The sequence below is a fragment of the Neophocaena asiaeorientalis genome, unplaced genomic scaffold (assembly GCF_003031525.2).
Source record: "Neophocaena asiaeorientalis asiaeorientalis breed wild unplaced genomic scaffold, Neophocaena_asiaeorientalis_V1.1 scaffold78, whole genome shotgun sequence".
Lineage (NCBI taxonomy): Eukaryota > Metazoa > Chordata > Mammalia > Artiodactyla > Phocoenidae > Neophocaena > Neophocaena asiaeorientalis.
The window spans coordinates 12716526-12727259 of record NW_020175018.1 but is presented as its reverse complement, the minus strand read 5'-3'; the positions used below and the strand labels follow the sequence as shown (position 1 = coordinate 12727259).

The window sequence follows — 10734 nt, the reverse complement described above, 5'->3', positions numbered from 1 at the left end:
GAAGCCCCACAGAGCTTTTAAAAAAAAAAAAAAAAAAAAAGCATGAAATATACGTCCAGAGCAGTGAATAAAACGTGTGCATATGGTTTAGAGGATCATGCAAGGCACACCCTGTGTGTACTTGTGCATACGCAGGTGATATGATATTTAAATTCACAAGAGGGACTTGTTCTAAACAGATTCTGCAACTTGGTTTTTTACTTACCAATACATCATGGGCATGTTTTTGTGGCATCACAAATTTCCTTTTGCTGTCTAACAGCAGCGGGGCCCATCGTTTGGCTGGGTGAAGAGGGCTCGGCCAGGCCCCGCTGTTGCACATCTGTGTGGTTGCCGGGCTTTCCCTGTGCCCACAGACAGTTCAGGCCTACGCATTAAAACCTTTTCCACTGGGGAAGGTGGGGGAAGATGGCTCTGGAAGGGTTACCTCTGGCTTTGAATCAGCCTGCTCTGCCCTAAGCCCCCTTCTCGTGGGGACTCTCGCCCACCCTCTGCGGCCTGGGGAGGCGCCCAGCAGCAGGGGATGGGCTCAGTCAGTCCAGAGGGGACATGCACCTCTGCCTCACCTCACTCTGCGTGGAGAGCCCGAGGGAGGTGCTGTGCAGGGCGTGTTCCTTCCCACCGACCAGAGCCCAGGAAGCTCAGTGGACCAGGCCTTGTACTCCGCCTTGGCCGGGGCGCTGATGCCCTCTCCAGAAGCAGAGGGCAGGGTGGCTAGAACCGGGCTGTGGAAGATGCTCTCGGAGTGGAGATTTCTCCTCCTGTTGCTGCATGTGGGTGAAGGACAGCCAGGAAAGAAACTGCCGGCAAACAGCCGGAACTCCCACCTCCTTCCCCCTCCCCCCACAAACCTGCTATGTCACATGTCAGACCTGCCAGGCCCTTCCCTTCCGTTCTTTAATCAAACCTCCACCACAGGCTCAGCTCCCCTTAATCAGAGGAGGAAGCTGAGGCCCAGAGAGGTGGTGAGACTTGACGCTGATCAGGCCTAATGTCAGTTCTGGCTCTGCCGGTTAAGGTGTGTGAGCCCCTGAGCAAGTCACTTCCCCGCTCTGAACCTTAGTTTCCTTGTCTGAAACATGTGCCCTAAGCTCTGCAGTAGAGACTTGCATGCAGCAGGTGCTCAATAAATGTCCCTGATTGGCTTGGTTCGTCTTCCAGGTCGCCAAGCCCAGCATCCCCCCAACCTCAACCTCCAGGTCTGGCAGACTTGGCTTCCACCCAGGAGGCCTTCTCAGCTCATACACCATGTTCTCACACTTTCTCGCTTCCCTCCGCATCCCTTGCTCCCTTCTGCATCGCAGGAGCAGCTGGGAGTTCCCACCAGCCCCTCTCTCCAGCTCCCGCCAGGGTCTCCTGCTCACCCTGCAGTGCCCTCCACGCTTGCAGCCCAACGCCAAGTTCCCACGGGCCTTCCCTCCCCTCCTGTCCGCTGGCCTGGTGGCTCCCACAGCACGGCCTTGTTTCCCAGGGAACAATGCGTCTGTGTCACAGACAACAATGTCCTTTCATCTCGGGCGCTGCCCTGGTGCACGCTGGGACACGGCACAAAGGGTGCTTTGTGCAGCTCAGGGATGTGAGCTCCTGGCTTTGCCACGTTGGAGCCGCCAGCCCGGGCCTCTGTCCTTGGGTGCAGGTTATGCAACAGTCATTCTGGGCCGTGGGGCGGGCCCGAGGGCTCTGCCTCCCCTCCCCATCCCACCTTGCCAAGCTAACCCTTGGGCTGCCAGCCATGCGCCCGCACTCCCCTCAGCCTCCCACCCTCTCCTCTGTCCCCACAGCTGGGCTTTGCTGACTTGAACCTGGCGGAGTTTGCAGGCTCGGGCTCCACAGTGCGCTGCTGCCTGCTGGAGGGATACGACACGAAGAACACCCGACAGGACAACTCCATCCTCAAGGTACCAGGGCTCTGCTGCCCCATCCACCCCATCCCACCAAGGGGCGGGGGCAAACGTGCTCCTTGTCAGAGTCCCCTGAACGGTTGTTAAGAATACAGGTTCTCACCCCAGACAGGCAGTGAGAGACATTGGGAAAGACGTGGGCCCTGGGGTCGGGAAAGCACCATCGAAGGCCTGACTCAGGCACTGGCCTCAGTTTCCCCATCCATAATCAGGGTCAGGGGTGGACCCAATAGTCTCTTTAACGCTTTGGTGAGCACTTTTGGTGAGCTCAGCATGGCTGAGTGCTTACCACCCGTTATCTCGTGGTTTCTGACAACAGCCCCGTGGGGTGTGGTATCTATCATTGGCCCCAGTTTTGCACCGCAGGGGGCTGAGGCGCAGAGGTTCGATCATCCGCCTGGGTCACAAGCAGAGCTGGTACTTGAGCCTGCAGTCCAGCTCCTAACCACTGCCCACATGCTATGAGGCAGCCTGAGCTCCCAGAGCATCAGTGAGCAGATGGACTGCCATCCCCGGACCTGGCAGAGCCGGGCAGCTGCTCAGAGGGCCCAGCCACGGGAAAGCTTCCAGCCAGGGCATCACCCTCCCCCCAGGCAGCTGCCTCTTTGGCCTCTTGGGACAGAGGTATCTGGGCATCCACTGCCAGCATGCCTCTCTTCCTCGTCCCCACACCCTTCCACCTGGCTGAGAAAACAGTCTTGTTGTAACCACACCTCTGCGAGCTGGCCCAGCGGGAGCGTGTTATGCCTGGCAGAGCCGGGCAAGAGGTGGCAGGCAAGGGCTCTGGGGCGTTCTGGGCCTTTTGCCGAAGAAACCAGAGGCACCTGAAAAGGTCCAGGCTAGTTGTTGCGAGAGCCAAGCCCTTTCAGCCTTGCCCCAGTGGCCCAGTGCATCCTCAGGCCAGATCAAGGCCCCAGGGGCAGGTGGCCTCCAGTTCAGGGCCATCTCCCCCACATCCTGTCTGCAGGGCCTTGAGCAGTCCCTTCCCCTGAGTCTGAGTCTCAGTTCCCTCGTCTACAGCTTGGGGCCATCACGTACTTTGTAGGTTGCTATCATGGCCAAATGAAACAATCCATTAAAAACAAAGCCTCACCCCAGCGGTCAACATTTTTGTCAGAGGTGTCCCCGTGATCTGAGCACCTCTTTCCCACCCCATCACCCCTCTGCCTGTCGCTCCGCCCCAGCCCAGATTTGGGGACCCAAACCTTGCCCTGTTTAGACCATTGCCAAAATCTTTGCCCGAGTGGATGTTACATTTCTAATGGCTTCTTGCTTTACTTTATTCAACAAACTTTCACAAGCCCCTGCCCTCTGTGTTGGAATCTGTGAACCCCTCCCCACCGCGTAGGCATCGAGAGCTTCCCTCCCACCTGCTCACCTACTCTGAGGGCTGCGAGGGGCACAGAGGATAGAGAGTGTCTGCGGCTCCTCCCTTGAGGGCCTCACAGTCTGTCTGTGGTTTTGCAATGACAGTAGCTGACATTCCCTCCTCACTCATCCCGTGCCAGGTGCCCAGCATCCTCTCCACTATTCCACGAGGTAGGCGTTAGGATCAGTTTTGTCCTCTGCACGAGGAAACTGCGCTTCACTGAAGTTTGGTGGCTTTGCCAGGGCCAGCAAGGGACAGAGATAGGATCAGAGTCCAAGTGCATCTGAAGCCAGAGCAGGGAGGGAGGCCACAGGGAGGCCGGGCGCCTGGGTGGGGGGGTGGATGGGGCGTGGCTGATTCCTCCGGCTTTTGCACAGGTCACCATTGGAATGTTCCTACTCTCTGGAGACCCCTGCTTCAAGACGTGAGTGCTGGTACAGGGTGCCGGAGGGGTGGGGGCTCTGTCCTGGACACGGGGAGGGGGGACAAGGGACTGTCCCCTCCTCCAGGCTCTTGGGTTCCCCTGTCTTCTCCGACCCCAAAGTGGGGCACTCCGGTCACACCCATCTGTCTTCCCAAGGCCGCCGTCCACTGCCAAGTCCATCTCCATCCCAGGCCAGGATTCCTCCCTGCAGCTGACGTGTAAGGGTGGCGGGACCAGCAGCGGTGGCAGTGGCACCAACTCCCTGACAGGGTCCCGGCCACCCAAGGCCCGGCCCACCATCCTCAGCTCAGGTACTGTTCCTCACATGCCCTCCCTACCCCTCCCATGGCCGAAGTCTTTTACCTCCCCATATCCCTAGGTCCCAAGGGGGATGCTTGCTGAGAAGGGAAGGCTAGTGGGATGGCGTGTACCCACCCACGCTTCCATTAGGCAGGCGTCTGAGCCCCTCCTGTGATCTGGGCTCTGTGCGTGGCCCCAGGACCACAGCAGCGCCCTGGACCGAGACTAACCGGGTCCCTGGCCTAGCAGGAGAGACGGGTGTCAATGAGACAATAAATATGTCAAATGCATGTCCACCTACAGCTGTGACGAGAGGTGTCAGAGAGACACAGAAAGTGTCCGCCTGGGGATGACCGGGGAAAGCTCCCTGAAGGGGTGTCATTTGAGCTGAATCTGGGGTGTGGTGTGCAGTGTTCCTGGCAGAGGGATGTCCTATGAGCTCCTGCTCTGTGACTGGCTGCATGACCTTGACTGGCCGTTTTGCCTCTCCAGGTCTCAGCGTCCTCCTCTGCAAAATGGGATCAGCAGTAGCAGTCACATCTTGGGTTGCTCTGGGGATGAACTGAGCAAACGTACGTGCGCGCCTCGCCTGGCCCATAGTGCATCCTCTATTTCCCAGCACGTGTTTTGTTAAATTATCATTATTACTAATATTATGAAAAATGCGAATGAGCTTGAATCCCCAGAGGAATCAGTGTGGCAATTAAGAGGGGGAGGTGATACCAGGAGAGAAGGCTCCAGCCTGCACCACCCCCCAACCCTGGGTGCTGTGCAGGGTGAAGCAGGCCCCTCTGAGCATGGGCCTTGACCTCTGCACCCCTTCCCTGGGGGTGAGCTCAGGGCTGGGAGGACTACCCCTTAGCTGATCAGTAAGCAAGGCGGCACGCGGCGGCCCTGATTTGTGCCGCAAGAGCAATTAGGGCACAGGGCCTCAGGCCCTGTTTGCTGGGTGATTCTGCCCCCAGGGGATGGGAGCAGTGAGGGACCCTCTGACCCCAAGGGCCAGCTTCCCTCCACTCCCGTTTTTCCTGCACACCCAGCCTAGTGTGGCCCAGAGCTGGGGGCTGCATGCAGGAATGGGGGCTCCCCAGCTTCATTGCTCTCTCCAGCTTCAGGGTGGGGGTCCCCAGAGGAGAGATCTGGGGACCAGGCCACTCCAGCAAATATGGGGCCTTTTGTGCAAAGTAACAGAGGTGCCTCTCCCACGGGGGGTGGGATTTGAGCCCCCACAAGCCTCTATAGCTGGTTTTCTGCCTCTCGCTCTCCCTTTTCTGCAACCCCTCAGATGTGGAGAACCTGCTGACTTGAAAAGCCATGTGGCTTTGGGTGGGGACACAGGCAGGCCTGGGGTCCATCCTATGGCCTGCGTGTGCTCATCTCCGAAGAGAGGATGGATGAGTCCTTGCTTCCTGTGTGGGTGGGGTGGGGCTACTCATGGAGCGCTGGGCAGACCCCGCCTGGTTCCCTGGAATCTCCTGCTGTCACGGCCTGAAAGTGTGTTCCCCGCCTTCCGCACCCCCTTATTCACTCCACTCCAGCTACACAGACCCAAGCCCATTCAAGCCTCAGGGCCTTTGCTTATGCCGTTCCCTCTGTCTAGAAGGCCCTTCCCCTGATGCTGCTTCCTTCTGGCTTGCTCCGTTCCACGCATCCTGAAGGTTTCGCATTAAGGCCACCTCCTAAGAGAAGCCTTTAGTGAGAGGAGGAGCAAGGGCGAGGGCGGGCACACTGGTAACCCCTGCCCCTACCCGGCTTCCAGGGGTGCCAGAGGAGCCGGACCAGAACCTCTCCAGCCCCGAGGAGGTGTTCCACTCCGGCCACTCCCGCAACTCCAGCTACGCCAGCCAGCAGTCCAAGATCTCTGGTGAGTGCCCGCCCGGCCCCTTGCCCTTGGCCTTCCACCTTCCCCGGCCCCGGCTCCCAGTAATCAGCGACCCCCCGCCAGGCTACAGCACCGAGCACTCGCGCTCCTCCAGCCTCTCGGACCTGACGCACCGCCGGAACACGTCCACCAGCAGCAGCGCCTCGGGCGGCCTCAGCATAGCTGTGGAGGGTCCCGAGGGCAGCGAGCGTGAGCACCGGCCCCCCGAGAAGCCGCCGCGGCCACCCCGGCCCTCACATCTGTCGGACCGCTCGTTTCGGTAAGTCTCACCATACGTGCTCCTGGAGAGCAGACCCCGCCGGTGGCTCCCTGAGCCTCTGCTCCTCTACCTGTAACAGGGGGACAAGGGGGCCCCTGCCGCAGGGGTGTGGGCGTGGCTATTCAACCAGCTGATGCTCACAGGCGCGGCGCCCCGGCTTGGCACGCATGCTCAGTGAGCGGTTGCTGCGTGCGGTTCAGTGTCCCCTCTGTCCCCGCCTGCTCCCTTGCTCTGCAGCCTCTCAGAGGCTGGTACTTAACCTCTCAAGGCCTCCGTGGCCTCCTGTGTAAAACCAGGTCGTAGCAGCGTCCGCACGTAGGGTTTGATGTGAGGGTGAAATGAACACAGTCTGGAGCAGCTCTCACGGGAACTTGGAGCATCCTGAGTGCTGCGGGGCTCGGCCCTGTGTCGTCGTGCCTGTTGCTGCCCTGACTGTTGTGACTCTGCCCCGCCCCGCCCCAGGAGGAAGAAGGACTCCGTGGAGAGCCACCCGACCTGGGTGGATGACACGCGGATTGACGCTGATGACATCGTGGAGAAGATCATGCAGAGCCAGGACTTCACGGACGGCAGCAATACTGAGGGTGAGCTGCCCGCGCCGGCAGGCCAGGGACGATGCCCAGGGGCTCCCTGGCGGCGCCGCTCCGCTCAGCCCCCATCCTTCCCTGTGTCCCCACAGACAGCAACCTCCGGCTGTTCGTGAGCCGCGATGGCTCCACCACCCTGAGTGGCATCCAGCTGGCCAACAGGTAGGGCTGAAGGTTCTGGGTGGGTCCCGAGTGTGGCTCTGGGGCATAGTGGTGAGAGGATATGGCCTCTGCAGCCCACTGACCTAGCTTTGAATGCCAGCTCTTGTCAGTGTGACCTTGAACCAGTCACTTCTCTCTGAGCCTCAGTTTCCCCATCTGTCAAATGATGTGGACCACACCACCTTACCTGGAAACCTGGGACAAAGGCCCTGGGTTTGGTTTTGGGGGTTCTGAGGAAGCTTGGTAAGTGCCTGGCACATAGCAGGGGATTAATACATCTTTATTTTGGATTCTACTTTTCTTTCCCTTCCTCCTGGATCTGGGAACTCCTAAAAAAATGATGATGATGACTCGTTTATTTATTGAACAAATATTCATTGCACACCGGCTACACACCAGGTACTGAGCTATCCCTCGGTGCTGGGGATACGGCAGTGAGCAACACAGATTTCTGCTGCATGGCGTTCAGAGACAAGGAGGTGGTAGGATCAAACTTGGACTTGAACCCTACAGTTTTAGAGTGCCCTCTCATGATCATTCACTTACAGCATGCTTGCTGTGTGCCTGGCTCACTGAATGAATGAATGAGTGGTAGAGATTCCCACCTGCGGGGCTGTGCTGAAGCCTTTTCCCCTGGTTCCTGTGGGCCCCACCTCCAAGGGGTCTTTGCTGGGCCATGCAGGGTCTCCAGACCTGCCCTCTGGTGCTGCTCTGCTGACCCCTACTGGCTGAGGCATGATATTGCAACTGCCATCTTTCCATGGTCGCCTCAGCTGCCCCGGGTGGGGTGGGCAAGAAGGAAACAGAGGGCACCTCCTTGGGGATTTGTGACATCCCTCTCTAGCCCCCTCTGAGGATGAGGAAACTGAGATGCAGGACGGGAAGAACCGATCTATTTGGCAGCAAGGTCACTGCAGAGCTGTATGCTGAGCCCTGAATGTCCACAATCCCAGGGGTGGCCCTGGCCTCCCTCAGTGGGGAGAAGAGCCGATCAAGCTCCCCAACCTTCTGCTGCGCTTTTAGCAAGCCTCGTAATCCCTCTGAGCTTCAGTTTCTTCACCTGTCAAGTGGGGCTAGCTTCAGGCCCTCCCTGCCAGAGTTGTCGTGAGGATGGGCGCAGCACACCCCAGCGTGAGAGCTGCCGGTGCTCAGGAGGGCTTGGGGCATGGTCTGTGCCAGCTCTGCACTCCTACAGACTCCAATACTTAACATCTGTGTTGCCCTGGGCAAGTGATTCAACTTCTCTGAGCCTCAGTTTCTTTCTCTGCAAAATGGGGCCTGCTTGTGAAGCACTCCCAAGGGCCTGGCCAAAAGGACCTGGCGCAAAGGACCATCAAGGATGACAAGCTGACCTGTCTCTCCCCGCAGGGTCTCCTCTGGGGTCTATGAGCCAGTCGTGATTGAAAGCCATTGAGGAGCAGGCGTCCAGGCTGGAGAAGGACCCTGCCTTCACAGGCGTCCAGACCCAAGTCATTCCACAAGGGACCTTCCCCTTCGGATCACCATCTGTGCCGCATTTCATCTGTGCCTGCTCCATGCACTCCAGCCCCAAAGCATCATTCCATTGACCTCCCATCATTGCTGGGACGCTCATGGTCCGCCAGGGCCCCGGGCACCACTGTGAATATTCTCCTCTGAACCACTAGAGGGCTGGACACATGGGCCCGTGAAGCAGGTGGGCCAGACAAACGCGGCGGGGACTGCCCCTCTGGACACCCACCTGGCCCCTCGGCGAGGACATGCAGCAGCTCCTGCACATGCAAGGATGCTTGTGGCTGAGGGGCCTCTTGTTCTGTGTCCCTGCTCACTCCAGGAGCACTGGCCCAGCCAGTGGCCTTGGCAGGGCCTTGCTCCATTGTTCCCTTGCCCTTGGGGGGCCAGTCCACCCCTGGAATCCTGCCACCATGGCCCTCTGACTGCTCAGTGCTTCAGCTGTCCCTTCCCTGTGTCCCGGGGGACCTGCTGGCGGCCTCCTCCTGGGAACCAAGACCTCAAACCCCACCCACACTCCAGATTGAGACCCCACCTCCCCCTGCAACGAATGTTCTCCTGCTGCCCTTGCAGCCTGCACTTTGCACACGCTTGTCTCCAGCATAGCGCCCTGGCCCTCACCTGCCTGTGCTCTGAGCCCTTCCCAAGGATTCCTGGGTGCTGCCTGCTGTGCAGTCAGCAGCCCAGCCCTAGCAGCCCGGCTGGAACGTGGCACTGCCCCTCCCCACTCCAGTTAACTCCAGCTCAGGCCCGAGCCCCATGCTGAGAAAGGTCTGAGCGTGGACGGTGGTTCCCCTCTGCCCGGGACTGGGTCCTGAGCAGCTGGCTTCCAGTAGGAAGCCAGGGCAGGTGCCTCCCAAGCCCTTGGAGGTCAGTGGCCTGGCTGGGCTGGGCTTGGCAGGCAAAGCGCCCTTTCTCGCCCTCAGGGTCAGCTGGCCCAGGCCGGGGCCAGTGCTGGAGAGGCAGGTGGGCTGTGACTGCACTGGCCTGGAGCTGGCTTCCTGGCCAGAAAAGCCTCAGCCATCCTCTGAAAGCATCCCCTCTCTGGGCAAGGGCGAGGTGGGGTCCATTAATGGGGTTTTCCCAGCGGGGGGGCAGTCTGGCCCCGCCCCCCCTCCCTAAATCCTCTGCTCTCAGCACTTTCCCGTCCTAGTCCTCGTTACTTGCTTGAAGGTGGGTTCTGACTGCCAGCCAGTCCCTGGACAGACCCCCGCCACTTTTAAATTTCACTCATTTTGTATAAACCCAGCAGGCTGGTGTTTACTTAGCCCTATACCTTTTTCCTTTTCTTGCCTCTTTTTTTCCTCTTTTTTCCTTCTTTCCTTCCTTCCTTTCTTTTTCTTTTCGTTTTTAGAGTTCACAGTTTGGTATCTTCTCCTCCCCCAGGTGAGGGGAGGTGGTTCTGTTCTCTCCCTACCCGCTGGCTGGGTCCCAGCTGGGCTGGGGATCTGGATGGGGGCAGATGGGGGTGTCTCCTCCCCAGGCTGGGAGGGGTCCTTGCCCTTCTGCCCCACTGGCAAGAATTGGAGTCTTGGTGTTGGAACCTCCTGGCGTTGGGACCAGAGCATTTCTAGGATTTTTGTTGTTGTTGTTTTTAATTACCTAACTTTTAGAAAATGAATGTTCGAAGGTGCCTGCTGAGGCAGGACGGAGCATTTGCTCTGGCTGGAGAAGGCTCTGGTCAGCTCTGCGGGTCCCTTCCTGCCCCACAGACACCTGGCACTTTAAAAGGGAGCTGGCCGCACTGTCTCCAGTTGAAGTGACCCCCAGAAGATGGGGGAATGCTGTCCTTCCCTTCTGTATCTTCATGACCTCAGCCCAGTGAGGAGATGCATTCAGGGTGTATTTGGGGTCTGATTCAAAGTTCTGGGGCTTTAGACATAAAATAGCTGGCTTTGGTGCTGTTGGGGAGAATTCCCCAAACCAGGAACCCCAGCCCCACCCTAGGCGAGGTCTGAACTTGACAGTCACCCCAGAAGGAGACAGAGCCTGCCACACCCTCCCACGCTAGGCCCTGGGCCAGGGTAATTGGACTAACAGAATTCGGCCACAACCAAATTAATGCTGGCTGGAGCCGGAGGCCTGGAGCCCCTGGCCTCATCCCCACGTGGGAGCTCATTCTTCGGCCCTATGGTCCCCTCAAGCTCAGTGAATTCCCATTAGGTGCCCACAGCTCTGGACTTAAAATCCTATATAGAGAGAGATAGAAAGAGTATATTAGAGATATTTTTGGAAAGGAATTGGTCTATGCAATGCCAGTTTGGAATCTTCTTGAAAGACAGTTTAACGTTTTTACTAGGAGATTTAAAGAAAAGAAATAAAGGTCTACAATATTTTTAGTTTTTTTTTTTTTTTTTTT

At 58.4% G+C, this 10734-nt stretch overlaps 1 protein-coding gene across 1 annotated transcript in view; it reads left to right on the top strand.

The window, feature by feature from the left end:
* EEIG1 (estrogen-induced osteoclastogenesis regulator 1) overlaps window positions 1-10728 on the top strand; it is a 36530-nt gene extending 25802 nt beyond the window's left edge. Inside the window, exons 4-11 of the mRNA XM_024762238.1 lie at window positions 1782-1898; window positions 3648-3694; window positions 3851-4005; window positions 5754-5858; window positions 5940-6135; window positions 6598-6719; window positions 6815-6884; window positions 8253-10728. Of these exons, the coding sequence (XP_024618006.1) occupies window positions 1782-1898; window positions 3648-3694; window positions 3851-4005; window positions 5754-5858; window positions 5940-6135; window positions 6598-6719; window positions 6815-6884; window positions 8253-8298 (858 nt within the window). The 3' untranslated portion in view covers window positions 8299-10728. The remainder of the gene's footprint in view (window positions 1-1781; window positions 1899-3647; window positions 3695-3850; window positions 4006-5753; window positions 5859-5939; window positions 6136-6597; window positions 6720-6814; window positions 6885-8252) is intronic.
* Window positions 10729-10734: the final 6 nt, after the last annotated feature.